The 26,421-nt window shown below is 37.5% G+C and overlaps 2 protein-coding genes across 3 annotated transcripts; one reads left to right on the forward strand and one right to left on the reverse strand.

Moving 5' to 3' along the window:
• The first annotated feature begins 624 nt into the window (after window positions 1–624).
• serpine3 (serpin peptidase inhibitor, clade E (nexin, plasminogen activator inhibitor type 1), member 3) lies at window positions 625–7,008 on the forward strand. The gene is made up of 9 exons (XM_081368884.1): window positions 625–861; window positions 1,960–2,241; window positions 2,392–2,625; window positions 3,581–3,811; window positions 3,928–4,126; window positions 4,207–4,307; window positions 4,441–4,527; window positions 5,101–5,184; window positions 6,179–7,008. Exons 2-9 carry the CDS (start codon window positions 1,977–1,979, stop codon window positions 6,226–6,228), a joined length of 1,251 nt encoding a protein of 416 aa, XP_081225010.1. The 5' UTR covers window positions 625–861; window positions 1,960–1,976; the 3' UTR covers window positions 6,229–7,008.
• Window positions 7,009–7,747: 739 nt separating this feature from the next.
• On the reverse strand, window positions 7,748–25,762 carry ints6 (integrator complex subunit 6). 2 transcript variants are annotated; one of them, XM_081368886.1, is made up of 18 exons: window positions 25,277–25,762; window positions 25,112–25,189; window positions 24,506–24,655; window positions 22,472–22,561; window positions 21,967–22,150; window positions 17,174–17,299; window positions 16,735–16,883; window positions 16,283–16,435; window positions 15,123–15,255; window positions 14,915–15,009; window positions 14,707–14,817; window positions 14,404–14,619; window positions 14,008–14,134; window positions 13,674–13,816; window positions 13,411–13,582; window positions 12,926–13,267; window positions 12,470–12,563; window positions 7,748–9,228 (listed from the first exon to the last, which is right to left on the reverse strand). In XM_081368886.1, exons 1-18 carry the CDS (start codon window positions 25,385–25,387, stop codon window positions 9,135–9,137), a joined length of 2,568 nt encoding a protein of 855 aa, XP_081225012.1. In that variant the 5' UTR covers window positions 25,388–25,762; the 3' UTR covers window positions 7,748–9,134. The 2 variants fall into 2 exon arrangements, with proteins under 2 accessions (XP_081225012.1, XP_081225011.1); XM_081368885.1 differs by having other exon boundaries at window positions 12,926–13,270.
• Between the last annotated feature and the right edge of the window lie 659 nt (window positions 25,763–26,421).

Genomic DNA, 26,421 nt, shown 5'->3' on the forward strand with positions numbered 1-26,421 from the left:
AGATTTCATGAGCACCAATTCAGCATATTATAATGATTTCTGAAGGTTCATGTGATACTGTTTTACTGTATTTTTGATCCAATAAACGCACACTTGGTGAGCATAACATTTCAAACACATAAAAAAAGAAGTGTTGGTTACACTTTATTTTAATGTGTCCCTGTTACAATTACACATTTAAGTACGAGTAATACTATATGTACTTATTAAAGGGTTAGGGTAGGATGAGGGTTTTGTTTAGAGGTAGTTGCATGTAATTAATCCTAATTTATAGTAATTACTATAGTAAATACATGTAACAAGGACACATTAAAATAAAGTGTTACCGAAGTGTTTAAAAACAATGGCCAAGCACATGCAGATGTTAACAGTAAACCTCACAACGTGCATTACATGAGAATATTAAATATTAAATTGCATCTCATACAAAAATGCTGATACAGCATGTTTGCCATGTGTTCCTGTGCAGCCGGGATGGCATTTGTCACTCCATCAAAAGAAAAAGCTGCTTGTGTAATGACTTCATCTCTCTATATGTGTGTGCGCGCGCGCCTTCTTTTCGAGTGCGGATTTGCTGGTCGCGCGCATGCCTCCCTCTGCCTGGCTCCTTATAGTGCCGGGCGGGAGGCAGGAATTCTGACCGAGTGGTACGGACATCGCCGCCAGAGACCACAAACACGGAGCTCTCCCTTTAAACAAGGTCTCATGATCGACAACTCTTTCAATCAGTTGTCCTGGCGTGGAGGATCAGGGCGAACGCACGTCTTCCTTCACTTAGAGCAAAGCGCGTGAGTGACAGTGACAGTGGAACTGAACATCAGCATCTAAAACTCAAGGAATTCACAGACGACGAGCCGGCATGTATGAAGTTTTATTAAATATTTAAATTCAGTTATATACTTTACTTTTAATTAAATCATTTAAATGTAATAAAGATTTCTGTTCAGATGTTTAATTGAACTATTTCTGTCAGAAATAGTTCAATTAAACATCTGAACAGAAATCTTTATTACATTGTGGTTGATGCTTTGCAAAACATTTTTTGTGTGTGTGTGTTTTAATTTATATGAATGCTCTGAACTTAAAGGGACTTACAGTTAAAATTCACCCAAATATGCCAATTTCCATCATTTACTCACCCTCATTTTGTTCCAAAGCTGACATCAGATAAACATAGAAGATATTTTGAGAAATGTCTAAGTATCTTTTTCTTCATACAATGGAAATCAATGGTCACCAAAACCAACATTCTTCAAAATATCTTCTTTTGTGTTCTGCAGAAGAAAGTCATGTTTTGGAATGGCATGAGGGTGAGTAAAATATGGCAGAATGTAAGAATGAAACTACTACTGAAAAGTGGGTGATCGTAGAAATACATTTTTCATTAATCAGTCATCACCATAATATAAAAAACACTTGAAAAATCATTGAACAGCTCTTTCAACTAACAACCAGACTGGAATATACCAAATTATTTCAACAAATTATACATTTTGCTGTTTGGTAAGTTTTTTTAGTTACCAAATTCTAGACATCTATTTTAACTGGTTTTATGCTCACAAATATGATTTGCTTCTGAATCAAGGTTATGTATAAATGTATTATATAAAATTATTACAAATTTTATATTTATTTAATTAAATATATATGAAATAGATTTGTAACTTTGTCCAGTGTATGTTGCAGAATATGGTGTATTATTTGTTTGTCCTGTAAAATACCTTCATAATTATATGATCAATAAGTTATAAAAATATATTTTTACATTGTTTTAACTCACCAAAATAAGTTAAACAATTAAAAAAAGTATAAGTTATGCAAGATTCAACTATTTTTTTAAAAAGTAAGTTTAATGCAATTTAAGTGGAAATGACTTAAACATCCAAGTTGATTGTACTTAAAAATTTAAGGCGGCAACTTTTTTTTTGTACAGTGTTCCTGTTGGTTTTATGTGTGCAGATTTTGACCTGTTGATCATGCATCAGCTGTCTGTGATTTCCCTGTTGGTCTGTCTGTGGCTGGTGGAGCGCTGCCATGGCAACAGTAGCTTGGGCAACAGCCTCAATGATCTACACACTCAGTTTGGTGTCAGCCTCTACCAAACGCTCACAGAGACAGAGAACAACTCCAACCTGATCGTGTCTCCAGCCAGCGTCTCATTGTGTCTGGGACTTCTGCAACTAGGTGCCAGGGGCAACACTTTAGCACAGCTTGAGGGAACTCTGGGATATGATGTCAATGGTAAGAGTAAACTAGCAACACACTTGTAATCTGCATGTTGGTGTCCCAAACAGCTAGTGCAAAATCTAAATCAGCAATGCCTGACAACCTGCCTACCTTTGTCCAATACTTGAAGAGGAAACATATGATGATACAATGGTCTTCTTGTAGATGCTCGTGTACAGGACATTTTGTCTCGGCCACAAGGAGACCTGGGTAATTCCAGTGACGGGGTGCGCCTTCAGCTTGCCAATGCCTTATTTGTCCAGAGTGGTGTGAAACTCCTGCCAGAATTTACTCAGCATGCCTTGGGATGGGGTAACAGTAGTCTACTGAGTGTAAACTTCAGTAATCCCAACTACACTCATAGTCGGCTACAGCAATGGGCACGTTACCAGAGTAAAGGTGAGTGCCGTGACCCTAAAACCACTAGGATCATCGTGATTTATGTTTAAAATGTCTTTAAGTGATGAATAAGCCATATAAAAAGATTTAGGATCTTTGTATATGAATTTAAAAAAATAGATATATTGTTAATTATATAGTTATGTAAATATATATTATGCAAAATTAAATACTGATTTGAATTTAAATACAATTATGACTTAAAAATATATAATTATGTAAATATACATTATGTAAAACTAAATACTGATTTGAATTTAAATGTAAGTATATATAAAAATAGAATTAACAAATATTTATGTAAATTTTTTTTGATTATTTTAAATATGAATTAAAAATATAATTGTGATATAGTACGTAAAATTAAAGTTGAATTTAAATACAATTATGACTTTTAAATATAATTACGTAAATAGATATTATGTAAAATTAAATACTGATTTGAAGATAAATACAATTATGACTTTCAATTATAATTTTGTAAATATGTATTATGTAAAGGTAAATATCGATTAGTTTAAATATAAGTATGAATTAAAAAATATAATTTTGCAATATAGTATGTAAAATTTTATTTTGATTAGAACTGAAATATAATTATGATTTTAAAATATAATGTAGAAATAAATAATCTGAAATTAAATACTGATTTGAATTTAAATATAAGTATGAATTAATGTAAATGTGTTTGATGTAAAAGTAAATATTGATTTGAATTTAAATGATTCAATTTTCAGTAATAATTATGACTTTAAAAATATAACTATGAAAATATATTTTATGTAAAAAAAATATTTAAATGATTAATTATCATTAATCATTAATTATGTCTTTCTAATATTATTATGTAAATATATATTATGTAAAAGTAAATATTGATTTCCATTTAAATAGTTTTATTACACATGGCACTAGTATAGTTTTTTAAATGATGTAATTATTATGATTTCTAAAGCGGATGACCATCTCCAGACAAGAGCGGAGCAGCTTGGGTCCGGTGAGGCCCAGGAAGAGGCCTCCGGGAGAGACAGTTTGCTGCACATTGCTCTTCTGAGCACGGTGGTGTTCCATGGTGCCTGGCAGAAACAATTTCTCTTCACTGAGACTCAGAACCTGCCCTTCACCCTCTCAGACGGCAGCACAGTCAAAGTGCCCATGATGTACCAGTCAACCGAAGTCAATTTTGGTAAGGGAAGGAGCAAAACAAACACCATTTAGATGGAGGCCTATCAGAATTATATTGGAGGTTTATTTTTTTTTTTAAAAGAAAGTTCCCTCACTTTACCTGTCCACCTGTCTCAGGGCATTTCCGACTGCCTTCAGAGCAGGAATACACTGTGCTGGAGCTGCCATACCTGGATCGCTCCCTCAGGCTACTGGTGGCGTTACCTGGTGACCGGAAAACCCCTCTGTCACAGCTGGAAAAGCAGCTCACGGCCCGTGCTGTGGGACTGTGGGATACTGGATTAAGGCGCACTAAGATGGATATATTTCTGCCCAGGTAACGTTAAAAAATATTTTATGCAGTTGGGATTCGAAATGAATAATATTATTTATATCCAGGTCTTGTGTGTATTTCAGGTTTAAAATGCAGAGCAGGTTCAATCTGAAGCCTGTTCTTCAATCTCTCGGTATCTCTGATGTCTTCAGTCCCTCAGCTGCTGATTTTAGAGGAATCTCAGGTAGGAAAGTGGGACTGAAAACAGTTTAAACCAATCACAGAAGCTGATGATACAACAGATATCTTCAGTTGAAATCGGTGATTGCAAGTTTTTCTCACTATGTGAAGATTAAACCTGTTTAATATGTCTACAGATGGGGAAGGGCTTTTTGTATCAGAGGCTTTCCATGAGGCAAGAATAGAGGTGACAGAGGAAGGGACAAAAGCAGCTTCAGCAACAGGTATGTGATATTTTGCTTGCTGAAAAGGATGAGTAGGGAATTAAAAATAATACAAATGTTTAGGAATACCTCTAGATAATATCAAGTACTGTCTGTTTAATGTTAATGAAGACTGATCTGATCCTACGTTGACATGCATGCCAGCATCATATTATAGAATTGGATACATTGTGGGTTCTAATAGAAGTCATGTTACACCTGGAAAGTCACGATAAAGTGGAAGCGGTGGCAGATCTTTTCTTCTGTATTGTGACGTACATCCAAGAGTAACGGATTATTGGGTGAAAAAATGTATGACAGGGACTTGCTTCTATGGTTTTACTGCACTAAATATTTAGAGAAGTCTTGCATACGTCACCAGAGAGAAGTCTTTTGTTAGTCATGACATTTTGATGAAAAATTCCAAAGTCAAAATTTAAATAAAAAAAGAAACATACACCGTGAGATCAAACACAACGAGATCAGTGACATGCATTTATAAAATAGCGTGAATTTTCCTTGTTTATCTTTTACAAGAGGACAGAGATGATTGTAATTTGTTGACAGCCCTGATTTTTCCATCTTTCTTTTTAGCGATGGTGCTACTGAAAAGATCCCGTTCAGCAGTTTTTAAAGCAGATCGACCATTTCTCTTTATCTTGCGACAGATCAATACAGGTAAATACTAGAAACTGTAATTAGTATTCATGACATTTTTTTTTCATATTCAATAAAAAAAATACAGTAAAAACAGTAATGTTGTGGAAATATTATACTTTAAAATACATTTCTATTAGCCTGGAAATCCAGACCTAAATCTAAAAGATTAATGGTCTGGCGTCGATTAATGAAAATCGCCCAGCTCGAGGGCTCAGGGGCGGCATCAAGTATGCATTTGAAAATCTCACTGCACGCAATTGGATAACACTACGACCAATCACAACAATAAACCCCATACACTACCAGGAGCTAACTGGTAGATTAGACTCTTACCGTATCCGGTCGGCAAAACAGCAAAAACGCCCTTCATGCAAAGGAAGGATTCGAGCGCTGTCTTCTGTTCCTCTTTTAGATAAAAAGCCAAGTCTAATTCGTTCATTGAAGCGGCCAAAGCCGTTTCAAACAACTGGTGTTCATCCATAGCCATCTTGCAATGTTTACTAATGACTTCGACGTCACAGCGCTGTCGTCATCCCGCCTCTGGCCCGCCTATATCAGATAACCCGATGTGATTGGTGCAGCTCAGATCGAGGGGCATATTTAATGAGCATCATTACTCGACACCAGAGTAACTCGCTGAGCAAATTCAACTTGTGCTCTCGCGTGAACTCTGGATTACCAGGGTACATTTCTATTTGAATATATTTTAAAATGTAATTTATTCCCGTGATGGCAAAGCTTAATTTTCAACTCTTCAGTCTTCAGTGTCATATGATCCTTCTGAAATCATTCTTATGCCAATTTAGTGCTAAAGAAACATTTCTCATTAAAAATAATTTATAATAATATTTTTTTTTTTTCACAATTCTTCGATGACTAGTATAACAGCATTTATATTTGAAACATTATAATTGTATTTAGTTTAATGAGTCCTTGATGAATAAAAGTATTAATTTCTTTCATAACAAATCTTACCGTTTTGAAAATTAATTTGTGGGCTTTTATTCCACAGGTTCGTTGCTGTTCATAGGTCGGGTTCTGAATCCAGCTGAGATGTCTTGAGAAGATCCATGCAATCACAACTGCTTCAAATTATAAACACACACACACACACACTTGGCAAAATCATACAAATGTATATTAACATGACTCCACACACCCCTCCTCCTTTATGGTTGGGGGGGGGGGGGGGTGAGAGGAATATTTGAGGACCGTTAGGAGGGTCCACTGACACTTCAGGAAGAGGGACGAGACTTTTGTACATATTTGTAAATAAAATTTTATTACATCAGGGTTTTTTGCACTTCACAGCGTCTGCTGTCATTTTTTCCCCCTCTGCCCTCAATAAATTTCCACATTTCTGATGGAAATGTTTGGTTATCATCAGTTTATAATTTCATAATTGCATTTTTTTTTTTTTTTTTTTTTACTTTAATCCAAAGCGCTGTTTTCACATATACTGAAAAATGTAAAAAGGCTATTGGATCACAATGTGGCATTATAAGATGCAAAAATATAAAAATCAAAATAACTAAATCCCAGTAGGATTGCAAATTTCAGGAATAAAAGAGCTCTGACCATCAAGACAACACAGTCCATGCTCAACTTTCCCCACCAGAGTTTTTGAAAAAAAGTTGCCTGCATGCCACCACCAGCATTTTTTGATAATTTTCACAAGTTTCATGGCCGCCAGAATGTTTTGTATGAATATCTGAAAATGCAAAATGTGAAAAAAGAAAGAATGAAAGAAAGAAAACATTTCATTCAAGCTTCATGCATTATTTTTTTAATCAACATTTGAATGTGGGCAAGATTAATACAAATAAAAGGATCATTTTGAGCAAAAACCTGAGAAAATCCCGTTTTTGTCAAAGCCTACGTCTGGATGGGATTCACAACTATGATCAAAACATTATAGACAGAGTAAATCGAGTCCCTCAACGCCCCCTAAAGCTGTACAGTTCTAACTCGTCCTGGGTCAAAATTTCCTTCAATAACATTCGGCAGTTTTGATTTATATGCAGTTTAATGTTGATGATGGCGTTTTTTTTTCACATGATATCGCTTTTAGAGCTGCTGCTTCTTCGCCTGTGTTTAGTTCATGAGGTTCAGTACTCTTTCAGAAGATTTCATAGCGCCCCCTACCGAATAAAATTGAAAAAACAAGGAAAGAGGTAAAATTCCGTCAATGGCGGGGAAAGAGTTAATTTACAGTTTAGCAGTCACAAGTAAAAGATACGAAGGGGAATAAACTAGGCTAGCATTCCACAAGTCAAATGTATTACCTCAAACATCGATAACGGATTATTTTTTTAGTCCTACTTTTGATGGTCTCAGATTTGGAGCTCAAGACACATTGTCTACTAATGAATAAAATAATGAGTTTTAGTTCCTATATCTCACAAATTTCAATAATTAGATACATATGTCTGTTGCATATACCCGTGAGTTTAAGTTAAGATCTGTGGTTAATCGATAGGAAAAAAAATTAAAATGATAAATACACTGCAATGAGCCACTTGAATACTTCCGGCAAACTAGTGGGTTTAAGTGTATGGGGGGAAAAACACCACGAACATGGTAAGATTTGCAATCCTTTTAATGACATTGTGCCACTGAGAAATTAATGACAGAAAAATGTCATTTATTTACATGACTATTCACAGTGTAAAATAGACTTTATTCAAATACATACAAGAAAGGCTTTCCACCAAAACATTCTCTTAAATAATATTTTCAATGTCACCATGTACATATATACAGCATAATAAAAATACTTTTTTTTAAAGAAGCCACAGATTTATCTGTAACATTTATGATGAAGATTTGGTCCCTACATTAGGGTGCAGGGTAAGGAGGGTGAGACGCACAAAGACCAAAAGAAGCTAAGGGATACTGAAAATTTGGCAGTAATGTAGGAATACATTAGCAGCAACTTCCCATGTTAATGAATATGTGGCTCTTGACTCTCATGGATGTTTAAATATCAACCTTAAATCATTTGCATGTTTCATTATTATATCCTTCTGGTTGTTTCTTCAGTAAATCAAATTTGGTTACTTAATGCATAACTGTCATTTGTAATTTTCAGCAAAGATATCAAAGTTCATACGTGTTACAGTCCTTACTTATTCACAGAAATTTGCCATGGTTCCGTGTTCTGAAAACCAGATGACATGAACCTCTTTTGTTATTGAAGCCATGTGGAATAAGGATGGGTGGTTTTTAAGAATGAAAAAAAAAAAAAAAAGTTCAAGTAACAACTTTTTTTAAATCTAGATAAGAGCTTTTTTTTTAGAATGTCAGGGAAACAAAACTTCAGAAAGATGTTCCTCTGCTTGCCAAAAGCTAAATCTTTTGCAACGACATCATTCCTGAGATGAGTTATTTTATAATCAACAATGATTTTTGGAGTGTACAAGACTACATTTAATTATAAAACCTCAATGTCACTCAAACCTCCAACATTAAATAATTGCTTTGTAACTCGCCTTTTTATTGGTGGAGAATATTGCTGATAAACATCTACTTTCCAGTAAATGATCGTGTCTGAAACTGAATGCAGCAGTGAGTTTGCAGAGACGTTATTCTCGACTGAAATGAAAAATTTGAAAACATGTTTATATTGGTGATCATGTGTCAAAATATCACAGGGAACTGTGGGGGGAGAATACAAAAATGCAAATGAGATGAGGCGGAATATGATGCCATTCAACCAGTTCTCTTTGGCACAATTAGATAGGAAAAAACGTCTAAGAAAAAGAAAAGGAGCAGTGCATTTATGACCATCTGACATAGAAACATTCCCATATCCCCCCAGTCCTGAGGTTTAGAGACAACCCATCAAGTCCTCATCGATAAAATCAGCTTCAATACTGATAAAAACTGGAGACACACGAGTGCCAAGTAACGTTACATAAATAGTGCAGATCTGTGCGCGAGTATTTCAAGTAGGGCAGATGGAGTGCTCAGAAACCGTCCAGATGATTCATGCTGTTGGCTCTTAAGTGAATCTCCTCTAAGAAGTTCTCCAGCTGCTCAATCAAGACCCTCTTCTTAAACCTGTGCACGCGCACACAAACAAACACACAATGTAATTAATTAGTAATTAGATATATTAAAGCTCCAGTATGTGACTTTGGTATTTGACCACAAGAGGGCGCAGTTTCCAACAATAACAAAGGCGAAGCTTGATGACGCTATGAAGGAGGTGACGATGGGAGATGTGGTTTATAATGCGTTTTCACCATCTAGCGATGTATCTAAATGGAATTAATGAATCATGATCACGGATGAGGTAATTTATTCGTTTTTGTATTACCTGTATGTCTTATCGTATTATTTTATGTCATCATAATTAATGAACTGCAAGGGACGTGAAATGTTATGCTATATTAGGCTATCCCGTTACAACATACAGCTATTTGTCAAATGATTTGTTTGGTTAATGTTGTGCAGTTTTACGTTTTTTATGGTTAATGCCGTGTTGTTTAACGTGTTCAAACCAATATCTAAAAGTAAATTTGAACGAACATTTGCAAGTAATGACTAAATATTTTTTTTAACATCATCTCCGATTGTAATTGTACTGCCATAAGCTCGGTCACCACACGTGATAAAAAGCCTTACCAAAGTACAAAGAGCAATATAACTTTGTTTATAAGTGCTATTATTGACAGTTGCATGTCTTACCTGTCTCAATACACTCGCGAGAGAGTCTCTGACAAGTCCAGACGCGCAGCTCTCTCCATCTCGAAAACGCCTGCCGATATTTATCCGGGTTTTATTCCTCCGTTTGTCACACAGTCCGTGACTCCGCGTGTATCCGAATATGGACGCTTTCGTTTTGTTGGCACTTCAATACTCGCCAAAGAGTTCGTGATCCATAACAGCTATAACCATACAGTCTATGGCTATAACGCTTTAACCACCACTTCCGCATTTTACCATGCGATATTCCGGTGATGTGGGTCATATTTTTTATTTTATTCCTTTTTTTATTCTTTGTCAGATGTCTTTATTGTTTATTGTGATAAGAAAAAAACCTCAATAAAGTTGTAAAAAAAAAAAAAAAAAAAATCCAGTGTGGTGGAATTCGGAAAGAAGGATAGAGAGAGCGGACATTGCGTCACTGAGGCGCGACATTTCTTTTCCGGGACGGCCAGTTATTTAAAATCGGAATTTCTCTGAAATAAAAAATCTTTGGAGACTTTTGAGATATTGTAAGTACATAACTGGAGGAAATATATCACACTGTGCAAGTTATTTTTGGAAATTTTATTACAAAATCCCTACATATTGGAGCTTTAATAGAATAGTAGCGTAATTTGAATGGCTTAATGCATTGGAAGTGCAGACATTTGTGTTCACACATTATGCACACTTCCATTTTTACATAAATGCTTAGGCATACGTGCAGCAAACATGTACCGAAAGTATACTTTTGATAGCACACAAACACAGGCACTTGACAGTCGACACATGCACGCCAGAAAGCTTCATTCTTGTCAAGTGTCTGTACTATTTCTCTCCACAACTTGACCAATAAAAACAAATTACTTGGAGTTTTGTCCAACTTTAGTTTAAATGACTATTGCAAAGTATACATAGGGCATAAAAATGGACTTAAACGCTGTATGTATGTATGTATGCATGCATGTATATATAGCGTTTAAGTCCATTTTTATGCCCTTCTCGCGGATGCAAGTCATTGCTTACGCTGCACATGTGCCCACTACTGGTGGAACCCTTGCAATGCGTTTAAATGTAATGCCCTAAGCCCTTGCGGTTAAGTGAGAGCAAAGTGAGTTGCTGTTGTGAAGTCACAGTTGTGTTGCATTGTTGTCTAGATCTGCAAGAAGTGTACATGAGTACGGTAGACTCGCTCCCTCAGTCAGAATTGAGGGACTGTCCATATATACTTCCCTCGTCCATTTGAAGTTGAACGCACTTCAAAATGGTGGCGGGGATTCCACCAAGGGGAAGTGCTTAGGGAAGTTTGTGAATGTATATCTAAAAGTGGAGTAAAACGCAGGCAATGCATACTAGTGTTGCACGATGTACCGATACTTCAAAAGTATCGCGATACTTGGAAATTAAAAACGTCACGATACCTACATTTATCAGTATCGATACTTAAAAAAAAAACGCCTCCCTATGGACGTCTGTGTTTTTTTCCTGACGCACGCAGCAAAGAACCTGCCGCTGTCAGTGTCATGTGACAAAACACTACAGCGAGATGGCTGCAGCTGGGCGCAGCTCGAGACGCGCGGAAAGCGTGTGCATGCCAGAAATAGAACCGACGCCTATTTTTCACGCGACACGCAAGCGTGTTAGGAAAAGATGTTTCTATGTCATTTTGACACGAATACATATTAATCAATGACATTTTGATGTTTGAAAGTTTTGACAAATACAATATAAAATACAATATGATTTTCAAATATTGCACCTCTCAATACAGAACGAATTATTCTGTAGCCTATTTTGCCGTCAACACTGCCGACGTTGTCTTTGCTGCTATATATTTAGCCTATGTTTAACATGAAGTATAGGCCTTCCACAACTCTCTCCCCACGTCAAATATATCACCAATGAGGCTTATCATATGTTACCAATATTAAACATTGTTTAATATAATCGCTGTTCATATTTTTATTCAAAGTTCAGAATCAAGATAAAGCTCTTCTGTTTCTTATGATAAATGAGATAATGCAGCTAAAAGTATATATTTTTTTACCTTGAATGTCATTGCTCTAATTAATTTTTTATTTTGATATTTCATATTTTGTTCAAGTGTTTAATATATCTGCTGTTCATATGTTCATTTATTAGTGTGTTATATGATTAGAATGTTGTCCCGGTTTTAAAATACAGCACAGCAATGATATTTGAGAGTGTTTCTCCCTTTTCAGGAAAAGTATCGAAATCGCAATACTTGACTTGGTATCGGTATCGAAACAATAATTCTGGTATCGTGACAACACTAATGCATACACCTATTGTTGGGTCTCCAGTAGTTTGTTGTTCTGTCTGTTTCTTTTTTTACTGCAAATCCAGTGCTGCCACCTTGTGGACCAACTGATAAGTGGCAAAAAAATTAAAGGCGCATACATGAACTAAGCGTAGAGTGAAAAATCTGGCTCCATGCATTCTACGCTGATAAAAAAAGTAAATATCATACACTGCAAGTATATCCTTTTGTATGCGTAAATTTTTTTTTTATTTGGGCTTTACTCTTTGTACAAATACCAATATGTAGTTAATCTACTTCAAAATTTTGAATCTGGAGAAAGGAGTTTACCTGGCAGCCTCTTTGATTATGCTTTGCAGGAAGATCAGACGTGTTTCCAAACTGCCCTGGATTTGCTTGAGGAGGTAGAAGATTTTCTCATAACCTGCGTTAAGGACCGGGGGGGATTGGTGGTGGAGGAAAGATTTGATGTATGGCGTCATGAGCAATGTCAAAAAATAATTGTAAAAACACAGGAACAAATTCATTTCCCAAGACCGGTAATATTGTACAATGTACAAATAAAACTAACAAAATGAAACCCAGCTGTAACAATATAACAGATTTTCACATTTAGCAGAAGACGCCAAAATGTCCAGTTGATTTCACAAGACAAAGCGTTGGTGGGAGACCACCCCTCCTTCGCTTATTGGACGCCGTCCAGGAAAGAGCATCAAGAGAGGAAATGATGGAAACACTTGAGCAGTGTTTAGTTGCAGACATCTGCACATGTGTGTTGTTACTTACGTCTTCCAGGTTTCCGGATCTCCTTGGTGATGAGCACTCGGAGTTCAGAGTTCAGCTCCTGGCTCTCTTCGTTTCTGATTTTCTTCAGCTGGCAGGGGGAAGGGTAGCGGCACGGGGCCTCCTCTTCACCCTCACTGCCCAGAGAGAGCTCGCTCTCGCTGGACTGGCCGTTCTCCTGAACTCCGTCCTGCTGGTTCTCAATCTCATCCAACTGGAGGTGGTTCCTTTGCTCGATCGGTTCAGACTCTGGCACAGGACTCAGCTCCTTGTCCAAGTTGTTGTTGTTGTTTGACTCAAGATGGTTGGTGATGTGGTTTTCCAATTCTGTGTGATCATTATCTGCTGCTGTGTTGGATCAGACATGAAACATGCACAAGTAAAATTGGAGGTTCATGTTTTAGACACTAAGGAACCAGAATTAAGTGGGATGATTGTAACACCTGGTACTAAAGGTTTTTTTCTTCATGAGTTTATTGGTTACTTACTTCTGGGTGGTGTTTTGGGAGGTGTATATGCCCGTCCCGGCCGAAGCAGTGGAGACATGCAGCGCCTGCGTTTGGGGGCCCCTACCCCAGCAGGACTGTTGGACTCTCCAGGACGTTTGCCTTTGCCTTGAGTGCCAGTAACAAATTCATCTGCCTCATCCACCATCATCGCCTGACATGAAAAGAAGAGAAAAAAAATGCTATTTGCCTGAAAGTCAAATCTGTGTAGTGCTTCTTTTTGAAAGCCGGAGATCCAAAATTACCTTCTTGTCTAATTTGAAGGGGTTACCAAAAGTGTGCAGACGTTTAGGCTGATCGGGGTCTGCCTCTCTCAGAGGGGACGGGCAATGCTTCAAGAAGTCCTGATAGTTGCCCATCTGAGCTATAGGCACACTGTGAAGCTGATCTAGAAAAAAAAAGTAGATTTGAAGTTACATAATGTTAAAAAATGACTATATAAATGGCATCATGAAATAAACCTTGTATCACGAATTGAAGTCAAAAGCTTGCAGTTCTTTTGGAAATCAAACTAAATATAATTGAGAGAATCGTCTCGGAACGGAAACCAATAACCATTTATGGCTGTCTGAGCATTACCTTGATCTTGTCCTTTCAGAATGCAGATGCTAGAATGCAGAAGGTTCCGCCTCATGCGACTCAGCTGGTCCAGTAGATGAGCTCTTGGGATATCATAGGGGTTTCGCAATCCTTGTGGTTTTAATGCCTGTGTTGTCAAAGAGGATAATGGAAAAGATGAGGGATCTGAACTGGTTATGCACAAAAAATGTGATTCTAAAAAGCAAATGTTCCACATATACTCAAAACACTCGCAGTCAATTCCAGCCTTTTAAACATTAATCTCACACTGACTTGATTTAAATTTAGAGAGGTCATATGTATGTGTATTCTTTGTGGATCTCCTGGTCTAGAGCATGAAAACATGAAAACAGTACAAAACATCTACAAAGTGTGCAGTAGTGTACATGCACGCACTTTATTCAGAGCAGCTAATTGAAAGCCGGCAAACTCCTTGGTGTTTGCCTCCATTGGCAGAGCTGGCCCATCTCCTATGATACTTTGCAGCAGCTGTGTGAAATCCTTTCTATGGGCCAGAGAGAGGGCGGAGCTTCTGCAGCGAAGTTTAATCCCACCTTCTGGCACCGCCTTTTTCCCTACTGATGCACAAACTCTGTCTGCCTCGACCTTCGTCTGTAATATACACAATTTAATAATTCATAACTTCATAAAACACTTTTAAGAACAAAGCCTTTAAAAACAAGCTATATTAGTACACACCTGCTGACTGAGCTTTTTGAGATAGGTCACAACACTGTAGCTGAGGCCATACTCCATGTTGTCAGCCAACAAGTTTGGAGCTCCCATCATTCTTAGTGCTTTCCGCAGGGCCTGAAAGAATCAGGATGAAGAAAAAAAAAAAGAGAAAATAATTTAATTTAATTACTTTTGTAATGTTAAAATGAACATGAGTGATTCCATTACTTACAGTGATGTAGTAGGGTGGCATTGTTTTAAGATAGTTTTCAAAAGATTGTCGCCACTTCGCTGGAGGCTTGAACTTATGCACAGTAATCAAGTCATCTATAAATGCATGATGAACAGTTATGTGACTTATATCCATCAACAATCAAAAATACAAAAGCAAATACAGATAGTCAAATTCTGATAAATGAGATGTTACTAATGACACCTACCAAGCAAAGGCAGCACCACAGGGTAGTTATAGGGCATGACAAACAAGTTGACACAGGTTAGAGCTGTGCTGGCCTTCAGATAGCCAAATGGCTGCCCGAGTTCCCCGTATTTAGCACTATTACACACAAAAACCTGAGAGAGAATAAAACGTTACAGCAATAAACGTTCAGCCATAGTAGAGGTGCAATTTAGTGAATTCTGAGGATGCTTTCACACTAGCACTTTTGGTGCACAACTGGGTTCGATTGACTTCAGAGTTTGGTTCTTTTGGATGATGTGAACGCTGTTTTCCGAACTCGGGTACACACCCTCGAACCGAACCCGAATACGCATAAAAAGGAGTAGTGTGTAAAGCTAAGACTGCAGGGTGCTGCGACTAAATCTGTGATCAAAACTTCTCAGTGATGAACTGTAATAAATCTAAATATGGATCTCAATTATATTGTTTGCGGATGTGGTTGCTGAATAAATGCACTTACGTAACCTGTGTGAAAATATTAAAACCTTTTGTAACTGTTTTAATAGAAAAAAAAACATTTATGTAATTTGGAATTACTGGAATTACTATTAGGGATTTCACTGTTCTCATTTTTGAAGAGAAGTTTCTTGTTTTACCAGTTTTCTTAAAGTAGACATTTATTTTAGGCTATTTATCATAAATTAACTAAGTACACTAGATGAGGTGAAATAAAGTTGACACTCTTGATTTGTGCTTATGGTGAAAGTGAAATAATTATGATGTAATGTAAAAATACTTTTATCAAATGACAACAATCTTTTCAGTTTAACCATTAACCATTATGCAGCATGATGAAAAAAGTTACTAGACAAACAAAAAAAAGAACACAAGTTGACTAAATATGATAAAAACTAAAAAGTACATTTAACATGATAAGCTGACAAAATTAACTAGTTCTCACTCATTTTCCTGACAAGCGTGACTAAGCAACAGGGGTAAACAGCTGCTGCTTTAATTATGAAAATGCACCACGGTTCAGACACAAATACTATAATGTGAACACAATCCAGCGAGGCCAGGGGGGAGCAATCAAACTCTGGCTCAGTCCAGTCAATCGAACCAAGTGTGCAAGTACCCTGAGTGAACATACATGCTCCCCGATTAGCATGTATGGCACTAAAATACTGATTCTAGCAGTACCTGCCAGCAGGTGTGTGGTGATTTCCTCTCCAGTATATACTGAGTGAGCGGGGAAGGCTCTAGCTCGTACTTGTCAAAGGGCACTTTGTCAACCACCATGGGCTCTGAATCCACACATGAAAACTTTACTTGTGGGTGAGATGCACGTGGAGGCTGCAGAGGAACACAGGCAACTGAGCATACAGCACACTTGCAAGTTTACATTTCACTAGAAAAAATACAGTATTTATCATTTAACAACATACCAGCATCGACGGCTATGTTCATGGCAAACTCAAGAGTAATAAAATGAACAATAGTCATAATAAAAATTATATTTAAATTAATTGCATACAATCATTTACATTACACTAGAAAAACCTAGAGCATATACACATTACATTAGATTAGATATAAAAAGGACTGAACAGATGGTACAACATACACAAATTGAAACATTTTTTTTATCATACCAAAGTAGGAGAGTTCTGGTCAGGCCAAAAGGACTCTGGGATAGGCCAATGGCCAACAGGAACACCAGTTTTAGGGTTGGGTCTGACATAGATCAACTTATGACAGCTGTGCCATGATTGAGGTCCATACTTCATCTCTGCTGGGCCATCTGGAAAAAACAAACAGTAGTGTCATTAATAATGGCTTGGTTTGCATTTTTTTGTAAAGCATACACTACCATTCAAATGTTTGGGGTAAGATTTTTCTTCTTTGTTTTGGGAAGTAAATTAAAAAAAAAAATTCAGCAAGGAAGCACTAAATTGATCAAAAGTGACAAAAGATTTCTATTTCACAATATTACGGTTTTATTGTATTTATGATTAATTAATAATTAGATTTATCATTAATAGGTGCTTTACTGCAATATGTCTGAAAACTACAAGCCTGGTCCTCCTTTACCTTCAGTAGGTGGAGGATCAGGTCCAGTCTTCTCAAAATTGATGACGACACCACTCTGGATCTTCTGCACCAGAGACTCCAGGCACTGGTTCAGCATTCTCTGGGAAAACACGCTGTACGAGCGGCCTAAACATGAAAATAAACGGGAAACAGTTCAATTGCATCTGACGTGAGATTTAATCTGAGTGCTTAAATGTAGGGATGCACTGATATGAAAGTTTTGGCCGATACCGATAACCCATAATTCTTTACATTTGAAAGCAGATAACCGATATATTGGCCGAAAAATCTAAATTCAAATTGTTATATACTTTGATAGCCTGTATTCATAAACAAAAGGCTTACCATTAAATGCCATGTCCCAAAGTCTTCAACATAAATCAAACATACAATACAGTAGCCTAGTTTGAACCAGTGTAAGATTCCTTAACTTTTATAATTAATTTTACACTTGATTGGCCAAATTTCTTTATTCAAAAATGGTAACACTTTATAATGTTTTTGTTAGCATTAGTTATTATGAACAAACAATTAATGAACAATACTTCTACAGCATTTATTAATGTTAAGCTCAACATTTTATAAGATATTAAGATCCAAAGTTATATCTGTTAACATTACTTAATGCACTGTGAACTTACATGAACACAAATGTTTTAACTAACATTAACAAAGGCTATTGCTCTCTGCAAGCCACTCCCACTAATCCAGAAAGCGCATATCTGCCTATAAGAGAAATCACTCTTCCGTCTACAAGGCTAGCTACTACCAGAGCTTGAAATTAATTTCACATTCACACAAAATGTCTAGTTAGTTGGCGAACTCATATAGTGCATTACTCCTCGTTTGTATTTCGTTCGAAAAGGTGAATTATTGCATGGTACCGGGATGTTCAGTCAGAACATATGCGGTGCGAAACTAGGATAGTTCTCAACACAAACGTCCGTGTCCTCGTCTGATTCAGAGATTTCGTCCAGGAGAAATTGTCATCGTTGAAATTCTTTGCCGCAGACGGACTCTATCTCTGTGTTCGTAGCGGTTCGTAGCTGCATTGTGAGATCACCGGCGCCACCAGTCCGCCCTAACTCGAGCCAGTCCGGGCTCCTCGTCCGCGGCAGGCAGGTCTTCTGCCTCGGCTGCTCTTCGCTATAATGCGGCTTGTAAAGGTAGCCACAGACACCTGATTCAAGCATCAGACTTCCACAGCGCCTGTTAGCTTAGCTTCAAACAAGATGGAGGATATTGCTTTCAGTTTCAGAGAGTAAAGTCCCACCCACTGATCTGTAATAGGTCTGTAGCGTGAGCGCGCCCCACCCTGGGAAAGATGAGAAACTAGTGTCTGTAGTCTTAACAGAAATCCCCCCCTCTTACACTTCCTCCTACAATGACGCAAAATGACGATTTTTGCGTCATTGTAGGAGGAAGTGTAAGAGGTAAATAACAGATTTCTCCCGTCTCAGGGGAAAATGAGAGAGTGTTGCACGACCATTCAATAGTATGACTGGGTTTCTAACAATGCAAAGCTTAATGCAAATGGGTGAAGTGTCCCTTTAAACAAACCATATTGTTGATGAAAATAATACCAGAACAAAAAAGTGTGAGTTATTAATAATAACGCATCAATGTTTTGAAAAAAAAAAAACATTAAACATTTTTGATATTACAGTAATAGTAAACATCTTTAATATTAGGCTTACTGTTTCAAATTACATCACTGCTGTTTGAGCTGCGCGCGCTGAAGCTTTAGAGAACGAATGTTAAACTGAATCGCTTTGCGATTTTTTAATGTTTTGAATTGCTGTTTGATTGCGCTAGCTGTAGGAGTAGGCTAGCTGAAGAGGAAAACTGAAGAACTTTTCTAGCAGGTTGTTTAAATCAATTAAACATCTATGTGAGATGTATACATAAACTTAATATTACGACTTATATCTGCACAAAATGACGTGAATGCACAAGCAAACTTGACTGCGCTGGTCAGAACGTGTAATCCCTATTATGGATGCGCTATTCCCACAACAACGCGCTGAAATGGCAACTAAACCCAGAGAATTTACAACGTTTTATAACAATTGTGTTCTCATTATAATGGCATGTATATGACAGTCCCAATTATAGTTATAAATATGCATTGCCTTTTGAGCTGCACAAGCTACAAGGTACAATTAAACATTTTACTGCATCGTTCATTAACTCTAACAAACGCATCCTATACATATATACATACATATAGGTCTAATATTCTTTGATATACAGGTCTAATTTTCTTAACGGATCGATATCATCAAAAATTACCATTTATCGGCCGATATCGATATGTGGTCGATATATCGTGCATCCTTACTTAAATGTACATTTTATCCACTGCTATGCATATTTGAACTTGAAGTAAATTAATACTGTCTGCTTTAAGATGAAATGGTTCACTGTGGCTTTTTTTCCTTGTCAGTTCACTGCCAGACCACAGCTATTCACATAAAGCTGCACACGCACACACACACAACACAGTAGCCACCCTATTGTTTTTTGTATTTTATCAACATGAGAGGACAGACATTGTTCTTTTCTCTATAGTAAAGTTTAGTTTGTCTCCATTACACAGATGTATTAGTCAGCACACACAAGTCCAGTAAAATCTGCCCTTTAACCACAATTCAGCAATTCTCTTCAGTTCACAATTCAAACACTATTTCACAGCATTTAAACGTCACCCAATATGATCTGACATTTACTCAGCCGGGCATGTACAGCTTCTGAAAGAGTAGGGCTGCCCCCAACAGTCGACTAAAAGTTAAAAGGCTTGGTTGACTAAATTTTGATCAGTCAGTTAGTCGCAGAAAAACAACAACAAAAACTCCACAGGAATTGGCAAAAGGAATTGTCATGCAGTGACAGATTGCTAAAACTGTTTTTTTGCGGTGATATGCCGGGCAGGAAATCCAAAGTGTGGGAACATTTCGAGAATGACCTCAAAAAGGTAACGGGACCTCAAACATGACTTGCAACATGCAAGAAGTAGCCTAATGTTAGCCACTTTACATGGCTGCTCACTCTATCGTTAACATCAACCTAGATAAATGTGTGCTAATAAGGCGAACATCCAAGTGCTGTGTGGAGTGTAGAAGCTAAACTAGTACCGCACTTATTGCACAACGTCCATACCATTAGAGCACATCTCCTCAAAGGCCGGCTTAATTGCGAGCAAGACACAGAGCTAACTTCTCTCCGACAATGTAGACAAACGTATGTTCCCTTCTCATAATATGAGAAGACTGAGATCGGAGGAAAGAAAATAGTGACGATGAGTCAGATCTAGGCTTAAATGAATGACTAAGAGTCGACAAGGAAAATCTTTAGTCGACGGCAGGCCTATTAACCAAATCTACTTTTTCTGTAACCTCAAAGCTATGAAAAATAAGTAAATAAAATCTTTTTCAAATCTTTATTTTAAATGCAAAGACCTCCATTGTAATCTCAAACATACTTGATCATAAATAATTCTCACACACACAATCCAAACAAATATTTCATGGTGGCTATAGCATCTAGCAAAGAACCAATAAACATTGCCAGTCTACTTAAAGGGGTAGCCTACTCCTAAGCTGAGAAAATGGGCTTTCAATAAAACTTTGCTGCCTATGCAGTAGAAAAGTGAAAAAAGAAAATTTAAATCTGTGCCAGAGTCAAATTCCATTACTGGGATTCCATTACAATTACTTTGCAGTCATTTAGTTATAATGGTGTCGACTTGTATTATTCCCAGGTGCAAGAATTCAAAGAGTAAACGTTTAGCGGGAGTGAGTTACTTTTGGTTTCCAGTGAAGGATCCAGTTCGTTGTAAGGCAGTGGCTAAAGGCTGCAAAAGAAACGTAAATATGGAGAGGATGACCACGAAACACAGTGTTTTAGTCCAAACGGAAGGGAAAACTGAAAGAAACTGCCGTTCTGTCAGTTCCACCCAACAACCCCCCCGAGGCAAAACGCTGTTGCATACAGGAAAGAAAGCTGTTGCCATAGTGTTTTTTTTTTTGTTTTTTTTTAACTATAATGCTGTTTAAAGAGTAGACATAGTACAATGCAATTTATGATGAACCTACCCTTACAATAACTGTTCTGTCGATCTGACTGTCCATGGATGGGAGATTAAAAATGCAAAAGTATAGGCTAATCTGTCGTTTTCACGAAAGCCCTGGAGTCTGCCGGATGAGGCGTTTTGAATTTCTCGGTCCAGGTAACACAGTGAACGAATAAACATTATTCAGGGCTCGACATTAATGCTTGTCCAGGAGAAGAGAATTTTACTCGAATTCCTAGAATTTTATTTTGACTCGCTCATTAACAAATTAAATTAAATTTAGGAATTTAAAATGAAAGATGAAGCATATATTTAATAAGATTTGGGGAGGGGATGCCCTTTAAAAGGTGCAGATCTTATAATATGCAGATTTAAATATATCAAAGCTGATTAAACACTGATGAGAATATTGCTTCAGAATAATTTATATTTACAATAATAAAAAAAAAAAAAAAAAAAAAAGAATTCCGGAGTACTCTGACACGTGAATGACATTTACTTGTCCGAAGGACAAGCACATGAAAAGACTTAAATGCCGAGCCCTGATTATTAATTTTTATATATACTACCGGCATTGTAACAAAAAGCAGGTGGAAAATTGACGGAGTTACATTTTAATTTGAGTTCACTTTTAAAACATGCAGTCCATTGCCTTTTCTATTCTACACCTTTGTCTTTCTGTGATAAAATTTTCACTTAAGTAGTTAAAACGCATACACACCCCCAGTGACCTCACACATGGGTGTAATAGGAGAAGAGTCAAGAGGAACTCCACCCAATGGTTCAGGGTCAGGAGAGGAGTGGCCTGGAATGCGGAGCACTAAAGAGAAGAGTCGCTGGTCCCATCTGAAGGGCTCTTTGGTCAGCTCACTGCCAGGTAATGGTGTTGTCAGGGGTAAATGCAACTGGAGCACAGAAAAAGGATGAATTAATTCACATTTCAGCACATAAATTGAAAAAATTCCCGTAGGAGACACTGACTTGACCATTACTCATTTTACCAGCTAGAGACTGTTACTTTTACAGATGTGCAAGTCATATTGTTAAAGAGAACAACAGAAGATAGATATGGGAAGGAAGGAGCAAACTATATCAAGAGGAAAAAGTTTAAGTGGAAAAAAAAACAAGCACAGGATAGCAAGCAAAAAAGAAAAATAGGAAACCCATGACTAGACAGGATGCTATAGTGGGTCTGCAAGTCCAGCCCATACTGACACATGACCCACCTCGTCTTGCACGCCAGAACTGCTGGTCAGCTTGCTGCCATCAGTTATGGCCAAAATGATAGCTGGCTCCAAGAAAAAAGGGTTTCTACCCTGCAAAACACAAGACAAAATAAAAATGATAAAATAACCATAAAAACTGTGCACCTGCAGTGGAGCTCATTAGACAAAGGCATAGCTTCATACACCCACTCTTTTTGATGTTAACACACTGGCTTCATTATACGAATCTAAAATATGACATCTATGCACTGATAAAATAATGTAAACTCAATCAGTTAAATGCTCTGCTCTTTCAATGATTGCACTAAATTGTATCTTTAGCACAGTGCAGATTTTATGGATGAGTAATTTCTGAAACAAACACATAAACCAGAAACAAAAGAGATCCATTACTATGCAGTCACAATAATATAGAGAGTGAGTCTAAATTTACCACAGGCTGGGGACAGATTTAATGACCCTATTTTTCTTGTGTCATGTCACTACATGCAGCTGTATTACATGCCAATAATAAACTCAGAGACAGAATATATTGTCTAAATCAGAACCGAAGCATATTTTACAAATTCTTCTTTTCGGTCCAAAAAATAAAAAAACAAAAAAGCTGGGGCCTATACCATGAAGCCGATTTAGGTAGCGTGGTAGGTTTCAGTTTAGTTTGTGCCAACACTGGGTTTTAGGCACTATGAAAGCAGCTCGGCTTTTAGCGGTGATCATCTCCATAGTAACTTAAAGTCAAAATTGACCCTATTTACTTTGTTAGCGCATATTACTAGTCTTGTGGTGAAAATTTATCCGTGCAAGTTAATACACAGAAAGAAATTGTTTGCCGTCGTAATCTTTAATCAAAGTCTGAAAAGTTACTTCCGGTCTGGAATGGCTGATGACGTAGGTTTGACGGCTTGGTTTGGGAAACGCTTAACCACTCCTCTCCAACCGTTAGTCTGCTATGAGTGAGAGATGGAGAGGAGGAGCGCTAGAGTAAAACCCTGCCCTCTGTTCAATATTCCGTTTCACTGGGACATCACAACACTGGAGAAAAGTCGTTTGCAACTTCCGGTTCACGCGGACTTTATGCTCCACGGATAACCTGCTCTGGGGCAGGATATGTTCTGGGTAAGAGATCGCAAACCAAAAGGTTTGCAGACCAATCAGCTGTATGCAAAGTGACAGCTCTGATGCAATAAAGTCACTCTCCCAGTTTCTCTTGCTCCAAATAAAAGGTCATTACATAGAAACATTTTTTTAAGACAAAATCATCTGGCTTTTAGTGATGATCATAATATTTTTTTATGATTTATATAAATTATTATACCCTTAATCCATTAGACATGAGAAATTTTAGTTTAACAATTATTACACATTTAGTTTAATGAATATATACTAAAATGTAAATATGCAAAGAATCAATAAAGCTTTTGTGAGAAGTGAATAATGTTTTTTTTTTTTTCTATATTTTTAAGCCATGTAATTGGTTGTTCATTACTGATGTCACACTTTCATGTGAACAAATTCCATGACCTCAGGATCAAAATCCGAGTAGAGAGGAAGTTGATGATCAGTGTCACGGTACAAACAAAGCTTAACCGGATTGTTTTGGTTTTGTCAATGCAAAACTAATCCCGTAACCCTGAGTTTGTTCAACTACCACAACAAACACAAAATATGTGTGGGGAAATCTTGCATATGTGGCATTTTACCAGCTCAACATGCAGAAATACAAGACCTGTCCACTAGAAAAGATCTGAGAATTTTTTTTGTTTAAAACCAATGAACTAAAACAACACTCAACCTGGAACAATTTTAACTAGAGCACACTTTCACAGCATAATCAAGGTTCCACTTCAGTTAGTCATCGCCCTTATTTGCATTCACGATGCGGTTTACTTATTACTACAGTGTGTCACCAGGGGCCCTTGGGATTGTGTTGGCACAGTGTGAGCCTATTGGGTGCTTGTTTAACTGTGAGATGTTGGGGGTGGGCTCATGGGGTTAGGCCACAGACTTTATACCAGTCCCTGGTTTATAACATACCTGTCCATAGTTGTCTATCCCCGAAACTAATCTATTGAGATTGAGCAAATCAAAAGAGGTCCTTAAAGACTGGCCGATCGATGTCAATCCAACTGCTTGCAGGTTCCTCAGCTCGGTCATAAAAGTGGCATGACTGTCCTTCCATCCGGCCTGAAATATCAAGACACAGCAAATGATTAGTTATGCTTCTAAAGAGATCCTCGCATCACATCCCTTCAGGATCTGAAACTGGCTGAGGCAATAATGTAAAGAGCAGTGAAGAGTCCTCTCTCTCTGGGTGAGAAAACTAAGTTAGGTTAGTCCCCCATCTCTCTTTCCTCAAACACACACACACACAGAGAGAGAGAGAGAGAGAGAGAGAGAGAGAGAGAGAGAGAGAGAGAGAGAGAGAGAGAGAGAGAGAGAGAGAGAGAGAGAGAGAGAGCTCTCTGCTGCCACACTGAACAAAATGTCGGCCATGTTTAAACACACAAATTCATGCTGGGCAGAGTGTTTTCACACCACAAATTTAGACGTGGTGTTTTGAAACGCAAACAGACGAAGCGAGTGATTAAAGTGTTTGGATTGAAATAAAACAGGTTTGGAAAGAAATAAAAGAGTTTGTACCTTAATTCCAGCCGGTGCTTCCTCGAAACTCACTAACATGTATCGGTCTCCCCTGCTGGCCGGATCTCTGCTCCTCAGCTGTGGAGAAAAGTGGATGGAAACGTACGTTTTTTTCTAAGTTTTCAGTAAAGTAAGAATGTGGAGCAGAGACGTGTATTCATTTACCTTCAGGAAAGTCTCAACTGCGCCCTTCGCTATGTCCAGATAGCTAGTGCCCAAGTGGGAGCGCTGGTTCATGGAGGCGGACGTGTCTATCAGAAAAAGTAACACGGGCATTGTGTTGATAATCGCCCCTTCTACATGGACCGAGTGTCAGTGCAAGCGGACAAATGCAGATAAATCTTTTGTTCGCCTCCTGTCGCTGCTGTCAGCACGCTGCTAGCCGGCTAATGCTAACTGTCTCGCGCATTCTTTCTGTCAGAGTGTAACTGTAGTTAGTGTTGAAAGATCGATGCCTTGTAAACTTAAGCAAACCTCAGACCCTGGGGGGGGAAAGGTTGTTGATTTACAAGGGAAACGGGTGTTGTTGCTGTAATTTGAAAGAAATGCCTAACTTTTATCATGGTAACTTTCTGTTTAGTTTACGTCCATGATTCTCCTCACTCTGAGATGTGCTCGCGGGCTGCAGTGGTTTTATTCTGCGTTCAGCACTTGACTCCGCCTCCCAAGCCCTGCCCTAGTAGCGTGCGTCAAAACGCCTCAGCTGATTGGCACCTGAAAATCAGTCATTAGCATATTCTCAAGAAACGACGCTCAACGGAAGCATGCGCGTTTGTAAACACTTTGTTTTTGTATCGCATAAACATTAACATTGTATATGCACTTTAGTTCAAATGCAGATACTGAATTATGCATACAAAAAAAAACATAAAAAAAACATAAAAATAAATATTTTTTTTTTATTGAAAGAGTCTCTAAGTCTCTACTAAAAGTCTCTACTAAATGCACAGTTTATATTTATACTTCTTTTTTAATTTCTGTAAATAATGATTTGCTGGATAAATTACATATATTAGGCCTACATATACCCACCTTTCCATATAAAGAGTTGGAAAGTATGCATAGGAGTACATAATAATATTACGATGTAGTGGCATGCTATTGTTACTTTATTGACATTTCTTCCTGTTCTATGTTCATTTCTTTTTTCTTTTTTTGTAGTTGTTGGTCTTTGGAAGCCCTTGCTCTCTTTATACAAAGTGACAAACAGCAGGAACTTCTTAGAAACAAAGATAGAAACAACAGAAGAACAAATTCATCATGTTACCAGACAATATGAGCCACATAATCTGCAAAATGATTTGGGATAT

The sequence above is a fragment of the Scardinius erythrophthalmus genome (genome assembly GCF_964197995.2).
Source record: "Scardinius erythrophthalmus genome assembly, chromosome: 6".
NCBI lineage: Eukaryota > Metazoa > Chordata > Actinopteri > Cypriniformes > Leuciscidae > Scardinius > Scardinius erythrophthalmus.

What these genes read in the sequence shown, in the direction of transcription:
- ints6 (XM_081368885.1), bottom strand. Translation starts at nt 25,387, where the DNA reads ATGCCCGTGTTACTTTTTCTGATAGACACGTCCGCCTCCATGAACCAG. An exon ending in CAGTTGAGACTTTCCTGAAG is followed by an intron (nt 25,190 to 25,276) that starts GTAAATGAATAC and finishes TTTTCTCCACAG; the next exon opens with CTGAGGAGCAGAGATCCGGC. An exon ending in CACCACACACCTGCTGGCAG is followed by an intron (nt 15,256 to 16,282) that starts GTACTGCTAGAA and finishes ATTCTCTCTCAG; the next exon opens with GTTTTTGTGTGTAATAGTGC.
- serpine3 (XM_081368884.1), top strand. Translation starts at nt 1,977, where the DNA reads ATGCATCAGCTGTCTGTGATTTCCCTGTTGGTCTGTCTGTGGCTGGTG. An exon ending in ATGGATATATTTCTGCCCAG is followed by an intron (nt 4,127 to 4,206) that starts GTAACGTTAAAA and finishes TGTGTATTTCAG; the next exon opens with GTTTAAAATGCAGAGCAGGT. An exon ending in TGATTTTAGAGGAATCTCAG is followed by an intron (nt 4,308 to 4,440) that starts GTAGGAAAGTGG and finishes ATATGTCTACAG; the next exon opens with ATGGGGAAGGGCTTTTTGTA.